Source organism: Triturus cristatus, chromosome 2_2 (genome assembly GCF_964204655.1).
Source record: "Triturus cristatus chromosome 2_2, aTriCri1.1, whole genome shotgun sequence".
Classification (NCBI taxonomy): Eukaryota; Metazoa; Chordata; class Amphibia; order Caudata; family Salamandridae; genus Triturus; species Triturus cristatus.
In genome coordinates this window covers 1,126,804,911-1,126,824,433 of record NC_140582.1, presented here as the reverse complement: position 1 = coordinate 1,126,824,433, position 19,523 = coordinate 1,126,804,911, and the positions used below count along the sequence as shown (strand labels likewise).

The 19,523-nt window shown below is 47.1% G+C and overlaps 1 protein-coding gene across 3 annotated transcripts in view; it reads left to right on the top strand.

The window, feature by feature from the left end:
- Positions 1–19,523, top strand: part of CTNNA2 (catenin alpha 2) — a 3,048,772-nt gene that overhangs the window by 479,203 nt on the left and 2,550,046 nt on the right. For all 3 annotated transcript variants that reach the window (XM_085642663.1, XM_085642662.1, XM_085642661.1), the window contains exon 2: positions 14,464–14,570. In XM_085642663.1, coding sequence (XP_085498789.1) covers positions 14,469–14,570 — 102 coding nt within the window. In that variant the 5' untranslated portion in view covers positions 14,464–14,468. The remainder of the gene's footprint in view (positions 1–14,463; positions 14,571–19,523) is intronic.

The following is a 19,523-nucleotide window of genomic DNA, read 5'->3' as shown; positions in this document are numbered from 1 at the left end:
TAAACATAGTCGACAAAACTGATAAGATTACAACAAATGTGTTTTTTGGGGCAATTGACAACTTATAAGCTCCTGTCAGTGATCTTTGAGAGGGGATTGGGTGCATTTAAAACTAAAAAGTACCTTCTACCAATTTTATGATGAAGCATATTAGAACCGTTTTTCGCAAAGTTATTTCAAGAAGATAACAAATTTTGCGATTTCTCATCCAATTCTTTCAGATGGCAGAACAAAGTTCTTGTGAAATATTTATAATCAAAGGCAGGTCCAGGAAGGTGCTTCATCCTGATTGTTGACCGAACGCATGTTTTAAGTCTGTCCGTAAGGGTATTCAGTATTTCTTTGTATGACGCTGCACATATGTTGGCACGTCTCCAAATATGGAGCTTGGTGAGTTAACCCACATGATGTTGGAGGAGGGGTGGGCATGACTAGCAAATTACTACTTTGATTTTTTCCTCCTGATACTGAGGGTGTACCAATTAGTTGTCAATATTACTACTTGTTAATTTGCCACAAATCTGCGCAATGCTACATAAAACAGTTGCTGTTAGTACCTCAACCTTAAGCAGCTCCTACATACTTGTGATACTCATCCTCAAGACATCTGCCGCCACCTTCAAATAAGCACAATAAGTGGTTTTTCTGGTTGTTCCAACCAGGAAGAAAAGCCTTTCTCTTTTGCAAAAACATTACTTTCCTGACAATGCCAGAATGGCTCCAACTGGCCTTTGGGGGTCAGAAAAAGCATTTCATGGACAGCTGTGAATATCTACATCAGATGCTAGAATTCTTTAAGGAAATGAGCAACAGGTATCAAATCATTTTTTTTGTTTTTGGGCATGTGTGTGCGCAACATGAGTGCACATCACAATTTCAGGGGTGCAACAGGGTGTCCTTTTGACACCCTTGCACCCTTAAAATTGCATGCGCAATTTGCGAGTACCTACTGGTACTCGCAAATTGCGCATGCAATCTCCCATTCATTCCTAGGGGCCTGTAAGGCCCCTAGGAATGAATGGGGAGCCATTCCTTAATTGCGACTCACAAATTGCGAGTCTCAATTAAGTATTGTTTAGGAATCGCTATTTTTATAGCGATTCCTACATGCATAGGCTTTTGCGAGTCCTTAATTGCGATTCCTTAATAATCGCAATTAAGGACTCGCAAAATCCTAACTTGATGCATGTGCCCCATGGTTTCTTGCACATTTGCAGTTTCGTGGGTAAATTTGCATATTCACCCTCTTCAATTTCATATTCCACATCACTTGAATCCAGAGCCTCAGAATTATGGCCTGTTGATTCCTTTAGCAAATTCAGTACCTTCTCTGCACTGGCAGTTTATCCCAGAATCCTTAATCAGAGGTTTTCCACTTCATGCAGGTATTCCGATGGTGCCAACAAAGAAAGTTCGTTTTTTAGGATGGCCACTGATGTGCCGCAAACACTCTTCAAACTTGAGGGATCTGTCTGCAGTATATTGATCTATGACACATCCAACATCAAATGTAACAACAAAATGTTCTAGCACAGGCAATACAGTGACTTTGCCTAATTGAACTGACAAGTAGGATCTCAATCAAGTTCTCTCTGTCTCGTAACCCTACATTAAAAATCTTCAGGAGATTATACTGAAGTTTTAGGGAACTTTTGTTATCTGTGGGCCTCCCCTGAAAATGCCCAACTGCCCATGTTTTGATTCCACTAACCCACACCAGTACATTGGAAGGAGGATGTCTTCTAGTTTTGCTTTGGCTTTGTCATCTACTCTGTGCCTTTCCTCATTTACCGTTGATCCCTCAGATACTTCTTTGAAATCAAGATGAAGCATCAGTTGTGGTCTAGTGCTTCAATTCTGGCTATGCATGTCCAAGTTCCCCTTTTTTAACCATGTCTAATCTTTCAGTTTGGATGCTCCCTCTGTTTCCCTTTCTCCTAAGCTTCCAGGTGTGTTTTTGAGTAGGGTGTCTGCCTCTCTTTCTGAATGTGGAGTTTGAAAAAATCGGTTTGCAGAACAGCAGCCTCACAAAACATCTTAACAGGTCCACTACAATCGGAAATGTAGATGCCCCTTCACCATAAAAATCCAATTCTTGGCACTGCAAGTCTTTCCAATATTGGTGTACAACTCTCTCTCTCTCCTCCATTCAATGTACACTCCTTTCTATATTACTGTTTTACTTGGAGGGGTTTCAGAATAATCTTGCTATCCCCACTCTAAGGACACAATAGGTAGCAACTTGACTTTTTCAAGATCCTTGGGTCAGTTTGTGTGACAAGAAGGTTCTGGTTTCCCATTTCTGGAAAGGATTTTATTCTTTTGTTCTACGTTTAGGCTTGCTTCTTCTCCTTGGGTCTTGCATCTGATGTTAGAGTCAATTCGGACATCCCCATTTGAAGCCTTATCTTCTGCTGATCTTAAATTTATAATAATGAAGTTTGTCTCTTCAACCCGTCGGAATTGGTGAGCTCGGTTTTCTTTTTAATGCAGACCTCTCTTCCTGAAAATCCTTAAGGATGGTATTGTGCTTTGTTCAGATCTTGTACTTCTTCCCAAGGTAGCAATCTTAGCTCATATAGATACAGAGATTAGTTTGTCCATCTTTTTCCATTCCATCCTTTTTTTCTGATTGGAGAAGTCTTGCATTCATTTGATGTAAGGAGGGCAATTTTGATTTATTTGGAATGTTCTTAAAGTGTTTTATCTGATCACCTTTTTGTAGAGTTTGAAAGGGGTAAAAGGATTCTTCATTAGCCAATAGTCCTTTTATTCGTTCCTCAGTTGCTTTAGCCTACTCCTTGGCTTGTACTACCTTTCTCTGAGCATCTCCAGAATAGATACACGAGGGATGTGGCTACCTCCTTGGTGAAACTCCAGGGTTTTCCTAAATCTGAAATGTGAAGAATGGCTTCTTCGGTCTCTTCCACAGCTTTGTACAACAGTGCAGGTCCAAAACCTATCTTTTGAAGACTGGTCTTTTGGACTGGGCATACCTAGCTCTGTCCTGCCTTAAATTGTGTACGTCACCACATGCTGTGTGCAAATTATTTTATTTTATAGGTTGAAGTCTATTTTTTGGCTTTAGTTTACCTCCTATAATGCTGAGGATGAGGGATGTAGAGGTAATGTTTTGATTACTCATTAGTACTCTTCATTACTCCTAATCCTAATCATCCTCATCACATGCAATAGAAAAAGCCCACTATTCCTTGACGTCAGCTTTCGAATTTAGCTTGATTAAGTCAGTGCATATACTGGGAAGATATCCCTTTTGTAGCACCCAGTAGAGTAGATGTGGACTGTCTTTTCAACGTACTCCTGAGTACTTGCTCTCTGTACATAGACTTACCTAACAATTGAAGATCGTAATGAAAACCATTAGGAGTAATGAAGATTACTGGTAAGTCATTTTCAAACTAGTAATTCTGCCATATTACACTATGTGCAAATGGTCAAATAATTCCCATGTAGACCACACACCCTAAGAAGACCAATTCAGATTGGATTGCTCACATTTGTTATAGTTCTGGAAATTGTATTTGTGATGTTATGCAGTCTGTCACTTTGGTCTCCTTCTTCCTGGTTAACATTAAATTGTCCACTTGCTAAAGATGTGCATAATTATTTGGCTGCCACAGTATAATAAGTGGTAGCTTCTTGTCAGAAACAGATTAGCTGCAGTTCCAAAGTCTGAAAATCAAATACACTGCACCCTGGCATCCTGGGCCAGGTGTGGAAACATAGCTGGAATTGCTAGAAGAAAAGCGGGACACTGTTAACTGTGATAAGTTATGTATGTTACCAACATTTGCGTAGTGTAGTTGCACCATTTGTATGGCCCCTTAGTGCTTTCAAATTCTGGTGTGTGTGTATGTATGTGTACATAGAAGTTTGTGAATTGCTGACTGCAACCAAGGGTGGAGGAACTTCAGCCCTGGTTCTCTCTTTCTGACTTCTGTTTAAGGCCCCTGAACTACATCCATCCTTCCATGCTCACTCAAAAACCTTCCTTTGCTCATCAGATAATTCATTGGTGAGTGGGCAGGTTAGAAAAGACTAGGAAATTCAGGAAAGGAACAGTGTGCTGAAAGAAATACATGCTGTACACAAGTCCACAGCACCCATAATACACATTCTTTGTGCTCACAATTACATAGGTAGGCCCATTCACTGGGGTTCAGTGGAGAAGACGGGGTCAGAATACAGGGCAGTGCCGGTAACAAGCTATATCTCCCATATAAGGCTGATCTGAAGATGGGACACAGGAGAAAAAGAGGATGGGGTAGAGAAAAGGTGGGAGAGGTAGCATCAATTAAATATCAGCAATGCAAGCAGAATATAGCGCTTTACTACGTGATGTATTACATCACGTGCTATTAAAACGCAGTCGTTACAACGAGTGTTGTTGGTACGAGATGCATTTACATCACAAGTCTTTACAACGACTAACGCTAGGGGGCACGCTGGACTTAGGAATAGTATTATTTACTATTCCTACTCCACTTTGCACAACAGTAGGGAAGGTGTTGGAATTCATTTCCAATACCTCAGCGCCCTGTAGTGGATTTTGTTGTAAAGACTTGCGATGTAAATGATTTGTGTACAAACAACGCGGTTGTTAAACGACCACATTGTAAAGGTATTGCGGTGTAATGACCACGTTGTAAAGGTTGTTTCCCATGCATGCAGCTAACCAATCACCCCAATCAGCTTCTGTAAAAATTAAATAAAACATATGCATGGCACAGTACAACATGAACAGCAGCCCCCCCAAATTCACATTCTTTAGCCAGTGTTTACATGGGATGAGAGGAGCATTTGGGCTGGACAGAATGCAGCTTTTATTAGAATCAACAATAGAACCTAGGGGCAAATTTACTATTATTTCACGCAGTGCAGCAATCAAAGTTGATGTGCTGTGCTGCGTTGCGTGAAAGGGAGAGAGCAGGACGGCACTATATCTACCAAGATATGGCACTGCTGCTCTCTTTCTATTACTGGTGAAAAATAAGGCTACTTAGTGCCCTGCACACACCTTTGCATCATGATATAAAGGTGTATGTGTAGGTCTAGCATAGATTTTGTACTGAAAGGATGCGCTTCCAGTGCTAAACACTATGACCCAGATTCACTACATTTTCATTCGGCATGGGAATGTACTGCAGTGGGTCAGGTGAAAGGGAGGGAGAGGAAATGCACTGTATTTACTTACATATGGCACATTTCTGCTCTCTCTTGCGCTGGGGCACTTGAGACATCCAACACAGGCACCTTTACGCCACAACGCAAGGGTGCCTATGTTTTGGTTAGAATAGTTTTTGTGCAGGAAGTTATACCTTCCTGAGCAAACTTATTCATAAAGGTTTATTTCTCTTTGTGTTTTGTGTGTGGGCTGCAGAAGCAACAAGGAGAAATAAAGATATTTCTCCTCGTCATGACAGCCTAAGATAAGTACACCATTCTGGTGCAAGCCCAAGTTCACAGACTTTAGTAAATCTGAGTGTGTGTCAAAATACATGGGTGAATGCACCAAAAGTGCAGATTCTATACTCCTGCCTCTACCTCTTCCTGATACAGAGTAAATGCGCTGATTGAGCTACTTGAGGATTTTTTCTTTAACAACGCTACGCAGTTTGGTCTCTGCGTGGCTTTGTAAATCCCGAAATACATTTTGCATTGTGGCTGCACTAAAAAAGTGACAAAAAATCTGAGGCTCATTAAAACTAACTTGAAAACTCTTATCACTGTGTGTGTGCTCTACAGTGCAGTCGAAATACCAAGTTTGAAAAGTTTCGAGAAATAAAAACATTTCTCCCACTTTGTGCTTACCTCGATGTAATATTTTGGCGCAAGGCCCTATCTAGCATTGGTAGTCGACAGGGCTTTGCATTAAAAAAAATGCTGGTAGAGTGACATAAAGTAGGGCAAAGCTGCGCAAACCACTATTTTTCTTTACCTTTAGGTATCTTCCCCGTGGAAAAAAAATAAAATCCTTCCAGTGGAAACAGGTTGTGCACTGAAAAGTAAGAAACAGACTTACTAATATTTCACGCAATATAGCTCAGCAATCAATTAAAATATGGCCCTGCTGCTCTCTTCTAAAGCACTGGTCCATGTTCAAGCTCTCTACTGCATAGAGGTTTGTATAAAAACCATGGGCCATATTCACAAGGAGGCAACTCCGATTTATCTCCACCTTAACGCAACAAAAGCGGAGATAGATTTAACACCCCATACACAAGCAGGTGCAAACTGCAGAGAATGCCTGTATTCCCACGATAACTGCCCCAAAATCTAACACCACCAACTAACTCTAATGAGATGCAGAGTAGGCGTTCCCGTGCAAAAACACACGAAAACAAATTTAACACCTGGCTCAAGCAGGTGTAAAGATGGACGACTCCCTGCAGTAGGCAACAGAGCCACGCACACAGCCACACCCGAAGAACAAACAACACCATGGAGCTACTCATCATGAAGCTCGAAGCCACAACAGGGTCACAACACCCACCGCCACCACCCCAGGACCCGTACCTGCCCCCCCTGAACCACCACAGAGGCAGCATAGAGTAAGAGCCACTGGCCCTGTGCGACTCGAGTCATCCCCCCTTGTGGTTCTGACATTGCATGTCTGAGTGCCAGATGACTGTTTGTGTAGTTGCCAGCACCAGCTACACCCTGAGGGCTGGCTTACACTCATCCCACACACAGCCAGCACAGGCGTCACTGAATTGGTGGGCCTGCCAACACATCCTGCCGAACCAAGTATTGACTCTTTTCTCCCTGCACTGTCACAGGTGATCAAGGATATGAACTCTGCCCTTGGATGATGACACCCCTCCGGGACCCTAACACACCCGCCCAGAGGCAGTACAATGCGGCCCACATACGCACCAGGGGCATCGTTGAACACACATTTGGCATGTTGAAGTCACGTTTCAGGTGCCTGGACTGCACAGGTGGGAAGCTCCTGTACAGCCCGGACGTCGTGTGCAAGATGATCGTTGCATGTCGTGTGTTGCACAACATCTGTTTTCGCACCAGGGCCCCATGGATCCCAGTTCCAGAGGTACCGGACGATGATGATTGTGATGGGGCTGGTGGCAAACATCCCACTGCAGCTGCGGCAGGAATGGCTTGTAGGAATTACATCTTTGACACCTACTTCTCATGAGCACGTCACATTGTGTCCATCCGTGGTAATCATGGGACAGTAGTAGATGTCCAATTGCACTGCATATGTGAATAAAACATATTTGCAGGTTACAGGTTGGAATTGTGCATTGTCATGTTACATATCCCTGGGGTTACAGATGTGATTTGCCTGGTTGTGCACATTTACTGATCCAGTTGTGTCCTGTGTTCAGTTGTGCAGGGGTTGCTGTTTGTACTGGGATGTTGCCAATGTCGAGGTGCACTTCTGCTTATGTGCGTATGCTGCGCGGTGGGTGTGTCGCTCCTGCGGCTCTAATTTGTCTGCCACTGGTCTCTTTCATGAGGTGTGCCTGTCGGTTCTGTCCTTCCACGGTGCTTGGATGTTGTGGTGTACATGTTGTCCTCTGCAGTTGGCCTGGGTGCATCCGTGGTACTCCTCTGTTCTTGTATTTTGTTCAGTGGCATTTTCCGTATGCTGTTCTTGTGCTTGTTCACGCATTGCACGTGAGTATTGCTGTCCTCACGCTGCTTATCCCTGCTTTGCTCATCGCAGAAGGGCTAATCGCAGGTTTTCAGTTTTTATCTCCGTCTGGGTGGTTGTATCGCGGACATTGTCTGCGTTTTCGGCAGACTATCGCATGGTACCGCCGTGTTGTGAATTCCACGTTGACACAGGTTATTTTCCCGCGATAGGCTTCGATATTGAAAGTTGCATTATGCTACTCTTGCGGTAGATATCACACGTTCTTGTGAATATACCCCGATTAGTGGTAACATGGGAATGCCCATGTACCACAGATGATATGCCCGTTTGGCGCAAATTTGTGCATAGCTCTATTTGCATTACCTTTTAAACAGTATTACAGTGCCCAAAAAAGTTTTGTGCATGAAAGTATACATTTTACCAACACTTTCTGTTTCTTTTGTGACTTTTCACCAGTGCAAGGTGTTAATAAATCTGGCTTGTGTGCCCCTAGTGCAGCTTTTCTTACATTACTTTCTGTTTAAATCCTGCCTCGTGTTGTGAATGGCTTCAAAGCACTAAAAATTAGATCATTATTATCTATTAAGTTCTACTTTTGTACACATTCTTTTTTTTAGTTTGGAAAGCAAAATCCTTCTCATGCTTAATTTACCCCTCTCTTGATTACACACTGATGACATTTTGCATTTTCTTCCTCTTGCTCTAGAGGGTGACTGTGAACCCCTGCTATGTTTTTGTAGATTTGGTGGGAAGCTGTTCTATCCAGATGCACTTCAGGTAGCCTTGATGGTTACCTTTCAATGAGATCGAATGGGCAGTAAGAGCGGGGAAGCATCGGGCCCAGTCAACAAATGAAAAATAAAACAAAGCTTCGTAAGCCAGTAAATGGCTTTTGAAAGGACGGCAAGGACTTAGGATGAAGCTGGCGTTGCGGCCATGTCGCCCCAGAGCAGCCCAGGGCAGCTGGAGTGGAGTCATTCTATGTTCCATGCTGCAGCAGCCTGAGCTGTGAAGATTGTAGTGTCCTGCGAGACACGGTCTAGTGTCCCGCAGGAAGCCATCATCCCAGCCACTCCCTCGAGGGCTGGACACACTGCACCCTCACACCCATCCATCACGTGTGCCACGAGTGACGTGGCCTCGTCAATAAAAGGGCCCGGGTGCACGTGCTCATGGACAGTTACTACACTACCTCGCCTGGTGTCCGTGTCTACCAATCATGTAATGCGGGCCAGAGGCCCGACACCACATTGGCGATGAGGCGGGTAGCCAGCCCCGCGTGCCTGCCATTCGGCGCTTCGTCGTTCCTCGTGGGGAGGAAAGGAGTCTGACAAGCGGCACCCCCGCCGAGCTGTCTACGGCCCCCGTGCCTGCAGTGTAGCTGAGGCGTGCCACCGACCTCCGTGTCCAAGGAGCGATGACCGGAGACCAGCCGTACCTCATCCCGGCAGGCGTCGGAGGTGGAGGTGAGGACATATAACCCAGATGAGGGCGAGTGCCCACGATACCAGCACTGCAGCCACTGCCAAGCTCACCGGTACTGCTCCAAAGCCCAGTGACCCAGCCACTACCCGAGTCCAGGGAGGGAGCACCCCCCCCTACTGTCAGGCCTGCGCAGTGCCCACTGCGGCACCCAGGCTGCCGCCTCGACAAGGACCAGGTCTGGTGAACTGCAACGTGCGGCGCTGAGGAGATGCTCAAGCCCCCGCCCGCTTCCTCTTACCGTGCAGCCGGAGGCATCGTGAATGCCTTAAGGACACGTATCCTGTGGCGGGCGGCGAGCGAGAGGTCCTACACATGGAGCCTTCAGACCCTCTATGCAGCTGCTCCTGTACGGCTCGGAAGGGCCGGACAACCCGTGGCATCAGGTACGCAGTGGAGGCCTACGGGACAGTGCCACCTCACGGTCACCTATAGATACTACACCCCTCTTTGCACTGCCTGAAAAGCGCCCGCCGCTGCGCTCAAGCGGCGGCCTCCACAGTCAAACGGCCCTGTGGCCCACAATGGGGGGATAGTGAGAGAGAGTTCCAGCCCTGGTTCGGCTCCCTCTTACCTACTGCCTGAGGTACCGGACGGCTCACGCACTCCGATGGCTGCCCAGTGCAGAGGTGTCACAAAGAGAAGAGCCATTCACGTCATGGGAGGCCGCAGCATTGATGAAGAGGAGCACTGGAAGGCAGCGCCACCTAGCGGCCGCATACCGCTCTGCAAGCTGAAATCAGCAGAAACACGCGGCAGCAAGCTACCCTGCCGATCAACCCGAGCGGAGCAGCAATGCTACCGCAAGCCTGCTCCTCCACAACTGACCCAAACACCTGCTCAGGGGAGCAGGTGAGTCCGCGCATCATGTTTTGCCTGGTTTGCTGCACTACACAAAGGGCAAGGAAGGAGCCATCAGCCAGCAAGAGTTACTCCACAACGGACAGCCTTGGCACACGCAGCACCACTGGGGCATCTTCCCCCCTCACGCACAAGTCAAGCCCAGGGAAAACACAACTAGTGCTGCAACAGCTAGCAGCCCCCCTGCCTGACCCACGAGTGTGCACGCACCAGAGAGTGAGAGGAGAGATTAGAAGCTGCGGTCATGCCAAACACGTTAGCTGCATCAGGCTCCCATGCAGACTCAGACACAAACCCTGCACCAGCCTCAGCAAGCAGCAAAGGAAGGGACCAGCACGTCCGCCTCCCAGACAGCTTATAAGTCGAGATCCTGAGCGATAGAGGAGCAGGCATGGGAATATAAAAAAAAAAGGTGCCAGCAGTGCCCTGTGTTTGGAGGGTCAACACCCATTGAGAAGCAGAGGTCACAGCCTATGACGAAGCACTAACACAAGACACAGCCACCGTGAGTCTAGTGGATAGAACGCAGCACAGCCCCAGGAGACTGCAGTCCAGAGGCTGCTGACCCATAGCCCGGTGCACAGTACGCACCCTATGGACACTCTAGCAGGCTGAAGAGAAGCAACTGAGCCCATGGTGAGAGCCAAGAAACCTCATAGCTACCTATACCTCGAAAGCTACCTCAGTCAAGCCCTACAGTGGATGCACAGACATGCCAGACATCAGAAAAAGCACTAGCTTACTCAAGTGTGACTTCATCAAACGGGCTGAGACAGCACAAGGAGCACAAAAGAGAGACTGGTAACCCTGCATAGAGCTTGCATGAAGCCCAAACCTGCGCCGCCAAGTAAAGTCCAGCCAGAACAGGGTGACCAAAGGCCCAAAAGCAGAGCCGCCTGAGCCCACAGCACAAAGGGAGAAGAGAGAATGCGCGCCAACAGAGAAGGGTACCCAAACCCACCTAAACTAACGGATGAGGGCGGGGACATCTACAGCTCTGCACCGCCATCGCTCAAGGAGAACTGAGGCTGCAAAGCACAGCCAGCACAAGAACTGATGGCACCCAGCTGCCCTGCAAGATGAAAACACATGAGAAGCCTACAGTGTCTGTCTCTATGCAGCAAAACCCAGGAAGACAGTAAGCCCCAAAAGAAGCACACGAAGATGGGGTACATTGCGCGTCACCCCAGTGGGCTGCCTTGACTTTCAAAGGCGAAAGGTGGTGACATATCACCAAGGGCCCCCAGGAAGCCCAAAGCTCCTCCAGCCTAAGCAAGCACTGACCAAACTTAAGCAGCAACACCAAATACAACCCCCCACTAGCAAGAGTGGAAGACCAGCCAGACAGCAACGTCTCAAGGCAACCACCCCACTACAAGCACAAGTAAGATTGGTACAGAGCACGCGCCACATGTGGCTGCCCAACGCCACCACCAGTGAAGAAGTCGCATCACCCGCTCCCCACCGGTGAACAGGCACAACCCCCAGCCACACCACAGGCACACCAAGTGCCAGAATAGAGCGCACAGAAAGAGGACAAAGCACGCAAAGTCAGAGGCACCCGGGAGATAGGGACATCTCCACAAAGAAGCACTGCTGAGCACATGTAGGAGAGCACCCAGAGCTCCACCGCCGCAGCGAAGCCCCGCAGTGGGCTAAAGACCACACACAGTGTCCTCCCTCACACTGCCTCAAGACAGAGTCGGCTGGGACCCACGACAGGCAAGAGAGGAGTTGCACACTTCACGTGGCAGACCGCCGCAGCAACAGGCGCTCCAACACCAGCGACACGCGACTGGACGTCACGTCGCACAGCAAGCAGGGAGTGCGCCGGAGTGAAAGCAGAAGCCGGCGCCATGACAGTGCCGCCTCGAGGTCCAAGCGCAACGCCCTCAAAGAAAGAAGAGTGACAGCCCTGTCACCCTGAAAACCGGATAAACACAGGTGGGCAGAACAGACCAGCAAAGGGAGAGGGCCGAGGCCTCACAGCAAGCCACAGAGCACACCCTGACACACCAGACAGCCACCAAGGTAGACCGACGTCCCTGAACACAGCTCCACAGGTGAACCGAACATAAGCCGCAGCAAGCGCAAACCGCGTCTCATCCCCACGCTTCCCCAGGCGACCGTCCATCCCCAAGCGTCGGCAGTCTAAGTCGAGTGGCATCCCTGCTCCTGTCCGTAGATGCCACGGATGAAGATCAGCTGTGAGTGTCCGTCCTCACACCGCCTCAAGATGGAGTCGGCAGTGGCCCCAAGCCAGGCAAGAGAGGATCCACACAATCTACGTGTTAAGCCGCCACAGACAATCAACATCAGCAAGGCAGAGGCACATGGCTGCCAAGGTCCATACTGACACCAAACTCTCCCAGCAAGTCACCACCACCTGTCATTTGGACTCACCACATGGCTGGCAACCGTCATCACGCCAGCCATCAGCACATGCGTCAAACACCACTCCCCGAGTACCGATGGACTGGAGTCCGAAACCATTGCCACACAAGCCGACTAAAAGAAATCAGAAGCCACCTGTGAACCTGGCGTACACTGGAACCGCGGCAGCGAGTGCAAGTCTTGACCAAGACTCATCCACCCGTGAGGGTTGTGCGTGCGACCAGGTAACGGCTTCTCGGCAGTCCTGCAGCTGCCCCCAGACGGCACACAAGCAGCGGCCCCAAGTGAAGCCCTCCTACAGTCCCGCAGCGACCCCGACGACGGGCCTCCCCAGGCGGGAGAGCGAGGAGAGACATTGCCCCACCGACAGGTTACCGGTCACAGCCAAGCGGTTCAACAGGGATATTTGGTCTAGCAACACCCCTGTGAATTCTCACTTGATACTCCATCCATGGTCACGACGCAGCACACTAAAAGGAACTGTTAGAACTCACCACAGACCATCACCAACGTCAGCCAAGGGAAAGCCATGCAAGACAGCGAGACATGGCATTGTCAGCGAACTGACAGTATGCAGCGGACGTCTCCAAGCCAGCGGTCGTTGTCTGAGTCCCTCAGGTTAAATTAAGGGTGTCCGCCGAGAAGGTTCTGCTGTAAGCCAAGTTCACCAGCCTATGTCTGATGTGGTCCTGCCACCTGACTCGAGAGACTGATGGACCCTGTGGTATTTAGTTAACTGTTTGTTTCTTCCCCACAGGTTGGACTAAGACTTTGTTTGTACCTCAATAAAGTTGGGGAGGAATGTAGTGTCCTGCGAGACACGGTCCAGTGTCCCGCAGGAAGCCATCATCCCAGCCACTCCCTCGAGGGCTGGACACGCTGCACCCCCACACCCATCCATCACGGGTGCCACGAGTGACGTGGCCCCGTCAATAAAAGGGCCCAGGTGCACATGCTCGTGGCCAGTTACTACACTATCTCGCCTGGTGTCCGTGTCTACCAATCATGTAATGTGGGCCAGAGGCCCGACACCACAAAGATGATGGAGGGGGAGGGAGTAAAGTCCTTCTCACCCAATGGGAGTTGCGTGCCTGCATGGACCTATTCAGATGAAAACATCTTTACACTTGTGACTGCACCATGGTACAGATACCAATATTCTGTGAAAGGTTTCTCATAGTTCTACAGGAGCGAGGGTTCCAATTACATCTCACAGACATGCCCACTGGGGAGGGCAAGCACAGGCTGCACCGCTCTCTTGTGTTTCTACCCCCCTCATCTCCTCCCCCAAAGGCTATCTCATCTGCCTTCAGTGAAAGAGCAGCGGCTTGAACAGCTGCTTAGTCTGTCACTACTGCACCTCCTCCTCCAGTGCATGCAATAACAGGAACAGTTATCTCATGAGGTGTACTGGGCACCGAGTGCCAGTTTATGCTGTGCACACCAACACTGCCTGGGGCTATGCAACCTATGTGTAAACAGGCACATGTTTGCAAATGTAGGCATCTATCCTTAAGGCATCCCACTCTGCATAAGAAGATCTCGTTGCTGCAAGGCCCATATGCACCTCCGTGCAAAGGATTCACGCCTGTAGTGAGCTGCCACTGCACAAACAGCAGAAATACCTACAAGCTTGTGCAGAACACCCACCTATTGAGGGTCACTTCTTCCCTACTAGGGCTAATGAACACAGAATGGACTTAGTGATGCCAACATTCATGTTTCCTTTTTCTTCAAATAGGTCATTTGCATGGGGATAAAAGTGAGATTCATTAAGGACAGGATCTTTCTCTCCTTTATAATGTAATTTAAACATTTTCACACGTGGTCTTGGTGCATTCATTTGTACAAAGGCCTATTGCATTTTTCTGAAAAGTACTATGCTCATTTAATTAACCTATATTAACTTAAAACACATTTATGTTGTCTATATAAACGTTTAACGTATTAACATAAGCAGAAAAGGCGATAAAGGAGTCTTATAATCAATAATACAATTTTATTTTGTATATGGGAAATATCATCTAATACAAATGTATGATTGCTTTCCATTGTATAATAAAATATTCCTTTATACTTTGTAGGGAGTATGACTTCGGCAACATCACCAATCATTCTGAAATGGGACCCAAAAAGTTTGGAAATCAGAACACTCACGGTGGAAAGATTATTAGAACCGCTGGTGTCACAGGTAAGTTTCATTATATACATTTTGAATTTAGGTAAATTTGCGTTGGACTTCCCATAACCATACTATTTCTTTAGGTATCTACCAAAGTTTGAAGTTAGGAGCATCATCATTTTACATTTTTACCTATATGATTGTTTTATTGAGGAAGCAACGCACAAATGGAACAATACATATTAATGGACACGTTTGAACAACTAGAATTACACAAATGTGTTAATGTGTGAACCAGTTATACCATACACCTATATCAATCAATCAATCAGGGAATTGTGGAGCGCGCTACTCACCCGGGAGGGTTTCAAGGTGCTGGGGGCGGGGGTTGCAGGTCCGAGTTAGCCGAAAAACCAGGTCGTGAGGCTTTTCCTGAAGATGTGCAGAGGAGGGGAGCATCTGGTGTGACCGGGAGCTCGCTCCTTACATCAATACCGAGGGAGCTCGGTACTTATGTACAGAACTTGTGATAAAACAGTCTACAAGACTCATATTTAAAGACAGATTTATGTTTACACTAGAGTGATTTTAGTTATATTGGTTCTCACCTCATTAATTCAGTTGATCGCAGTGTAGCCCACTCACCCTGGCATCTGACCACGATTAGTGGCACTGGTGGCAGAGGGGTCAAGCTAAATGAACATGATTTTCTTTTAACACGTTTCTCGCTATGTACTGCATGTGTAAATTGTGTTTAATGTTCTTACGGGAGCATATGTGAGGTCCAGTTGAGCATATGTGGGTTCTTTCATATATCAATTAATTAGGCATATTTCCGTTAGACGCCTTAATGAGATTCATGCTTTGAGCTGCCCTGCTGGAAAGGTTCAGTGGCTACTGCCCTGTCTGCCAGATCAGTGTACCATGGACACACTTGCCTCAGCCTACTGAGAATTAACTTCTCCTAGCAGTGGCAGGGGGTGGAAATGGGATCCCCCCGTTAGCAATGGCTCCCATTGAATTCATGTGAAGGTTCTCTCATATGCAACGAAGGGATGCGAAATATGCTGTGCCGCCAGTTCTGGTCACCCAAGGAGGGTGGTTTAACGTTTGAGAGGAAATAAACCAGGACCTGGCAGCCAGAGCTTTGGTCAGAGGAGATATGGAAGAGGTGTGGCGCAGCGGGTGGAAGAGGTGTGATGCAGTGGCCTGGTTGCCTGACTCCGGACTGCGAGGTTCACGGTTCGATACCCGGTGCCGGAGGGAGATTAGCCCAGCACCATGTGACTCTGGGCAAAAGCTTGCTTGATCTTCCCGAGGGCCCCCAGCGCCGGGACACCACTTCGGAGGTAGCTATTAGTGAGGGAGTTGACATCTTGAAAGTCTCCCGGAGCCTAACTCAAGAATGACGTAGGCAGTACGCCTTGTCCTGCGAGTGACATTGTGGCGCCACCAGGTTGGATGGGTGCACCACCAATAGAAAGAAACTCCACCTCACTGGTTAAACTCCCTGCATCCCCGGAGGACTGGGAAGAGGACACCTGAGAGGGAGGTTGATCTACCACCTGTGGTTTGTACTGTGTGGAGTTTTTCACGTGTTAGTGCATTAGCTCAATGATTCTCTCTCAGACCAGTAGAATGTAGAGTCACTGGAGACCCTGAAGGAGGGGGGTTCCCATATACGTCTTGTGAGCAGCATTCAAGCATTGCCACAGGAGCCCAGATGCCAAGGCACAGCTGCAGCAGAGAATAAATGCCAAGCGGGAACTTGCAAGTTCTGCTGAGGAACCCATGAACAGGTGGGTGTTACCAAGGGACCATAAGGGTCTGAAACAAAATCCCCACACAAGAGGTGGGTGACCACCATTAAACCTTCAATAGCCTCCTGGCCCGGGATATGGCCCTGTATAAGAGAGATCCTGGGTAACATGATCCCCCCATTACCTCCTGGGCAGTCACAAAAGTGGTCTTTTATTGCCCAGCCCTGGGAGTATTTGGCCCTAAGTGATCCCTTGACAGCATTGTGTAAAAATATGAAGTTTTGATCATTGGTAAAATGCATATTTTTCCGTGGTTGCTGAAATATTGTCAAAGCACATAGATCTGACTTTTTGATGAATGGCTATGTTACAAATGCAGTGGTAAAACGAATAAGACTATAGTTTGCTATGTACCATGTTTTCATCAAAGGCAGCAGGACTCTTGTAACATAGTGAGTACCCTTCGCACAGTCCAGTAGACTTGTCTTTTTCGAATAGCATACATTATAGTTGTTTATTTTAGGAACATTAAGGGTTTATTGTTGTGTTGGGTGTTAGGATCTGCTGCTGCAGGAATGATTCAAGGTGCCTTAGAACTATGAGGTCTAGTCGAGATTTTGGGGATATAGTGCCACTGAGACCTTGTTGAGGGGTACATGTTGTGCACCCAAAGGAGTTTGTGTAGCCCATTTAGCAAGAGTTCCAGTTGGTTTTTTCATCTACCATTTTGTGTAAATATTTGTAATATTGTGCGTAGTATTTAGTTATATATGTGCTTTTCTTTTTTTAAAGAAAAAAGGTCTGACTGGACAGGGAAGTGTTGAGTAATAGTTGATGTGTCCCTGAGTTCTGAGGTCTCATCCCTCAGCACCCCTCATTCTTGAGTTGTTCTTCTTCACTGCCCCGATTCAAGTGCTAAAAAGCATTCTTGACCCTCACTTTGAGAGTTTGCAATACAAAGGCCAGGGAACACTAGAGACAAAGGACCCCTTTTGACACAGTTGAAGCACAGCATCATCTTACTGTCCTTCGACTTCTGGGGCCGTATTACGGATGTGCCCTAGGGGCGTAATGGGTGTATGCGCCCGCTTTGCGCACCCGGGGGGGTACTTTGGTATTACTGAAGGGGCCGCAGACTCTTGTGCTTCCCCTTCTGTAATACTGATAGTGCTGGTGCACATAAAGCGCCACCGCTATCATCAAAGGGCATTCCCTCATTTGCATGGGCATGTGCCCCCATGCAAATGAGGGAACCCCTATGCCTCTGTGCCTGCGCCGTATTGTAGATGCGGGTGCACAGGCAAAAAAGCTGTCAGGAGGTGTCCCCTGATGGCCCTCTGGCAGGGGGGAAAGGGGTCACATGGACCCCCCAATCATCCTCTTGCAGGTGTTTGCAGTAACTCATTGCACACGCCTGCAAGGGGACCCTTCAAAGGGCAGGAGGGGTCCCGCCTGCACTGTTAAACATGGAGCGGCTTCAAAGCAGCAGCTCCAATTTTCACATGAATGTGCTGCCCCCAGGGCAGTGCGAGTTCACAGCTGCCCTGGGGGCTGCGCATTCATTTTAATACAGTGCATTTTCCTTGTTTTCTCCAGGTGCCCCTTTTAAAGGGTGCGCCCGGTGCAAACAAGGAAAATGCACAGTAATACTGCCATGGCGTAGATTTCGCACATGTGCCATGTGTTCAGTTCAATCCACCTTTAGGCTACCGTATTCGTACATTTCTGTAAAGGGTTAACTTGCCAAATTCTGACAGTGCTTGGAGGCACATGATATAAAGAAGACTGAGGGCTGAATTGACTGTTATGGTGCACTACTGATGTGGTCTGGAAAATCTGGAGTGGAGCAGTTTCCTCCTCCATGCAGAAGGGTGTCAGTGTGCACCTCAAACATCACCTTAAGAAACATAATGGTTTGACCTAAAGTGACTTGCCTCAGCAAAAGTGTATGAAGCAGAATTGAAGCACTGATGCAGGTCAAAGCATCGATAAACAGTGCACAGCTTGGTCTTGCATTTTCCTAAATCCCAATCCTTTAACCTCTTATTATTTTAGGCACTGGCAACACTATAGGGACAAACAGGCATTTAACATTGGAACATTATCAGTAAGCAAACAACGTTCAGTTTCCCTTTTCAAGGCTCACCAAATGTGTATCTGCAGTTTCAGGGGGTCACTTAGGTTCAGGGTCCCCCCAACTATGAAAGAAAAGGGGAAATAAGTAAAGCTTGGGAAATAGCAGGGAGAGAACAGAAAACAATATTCAGGAAGCGTTGTCCTTACCTGTCTCACAATTGGCTATTTATGGAATGATCAGAACAGAAATTTTAGAAATAAATAGACAAGAGGATTTGAGGTCAGTTGATGTTAGTAAGAGCAGCACGAATGAAGTGGGGGGGTCTCCCTCGGACTAGTTATGGAACTCAGATAGGAGGTGGGCACGCATTTTAATGTTCAGCTTTAGGACCAGTACAATAAAATATTCTCCATGCTTCCCTTTTAGGCATAAGCATAAGCTTGATTTGAGGATATGCCCCTGTAGCAATCAGTCTAACAAACCATGGTACACTTTCACTTTTTCTGTGTTTTTTCTGTGTTATATACAAAAAGATTTCTCGTGCCTTTTATGAGACTCAGAAAGATGCCATTCTGCATGCAGGCTTATCGTTTTTACGCCCTTTGACAGAAGATGAATCGAGTTGTTGTGTAGCGATGTTTCCCCAAGCTGCAGTATCCTCTTGGAGGACATTGCTAGTGGAATGATTTTACTAATAATTATTTATCTTTGTTTTAAAGCACATTTTTCCTGTGGCATGCAGATTTACTTTTATTAGGTCTGCTGTCAATTTTATCAGGCCTTGTGTCTTAATATTTATTATTGGATCATGTCTTATGGTGTTTTTGTTTTTTTTGCACAACATTTGGATATGAATATATATTCTGCATGAAGATGTTTCTGATTCTGATTCTTGGAGTGTGGGTGGTGGGACAGCCATAGTGATGATAGAACTAATTCATCAACCCTGTTCATCACAGAAGGCACTTTGGTAATATGTAAGCGTTGCAGCCCCAGATTTCTTTCATAGCTATCACTGTCTATAATGATATAAAACACTGTTTAAAATATATAGCACTTTTACAGTCAACAGCCACAATAGCCTCACATGAGAGTGCCCTAATACAATCAAGGAATTACCAGACAGTGACAGCAGGGACAATCTACCAAATTGAGGGGTAGAATTATGAGATTTTTACGCAGCAC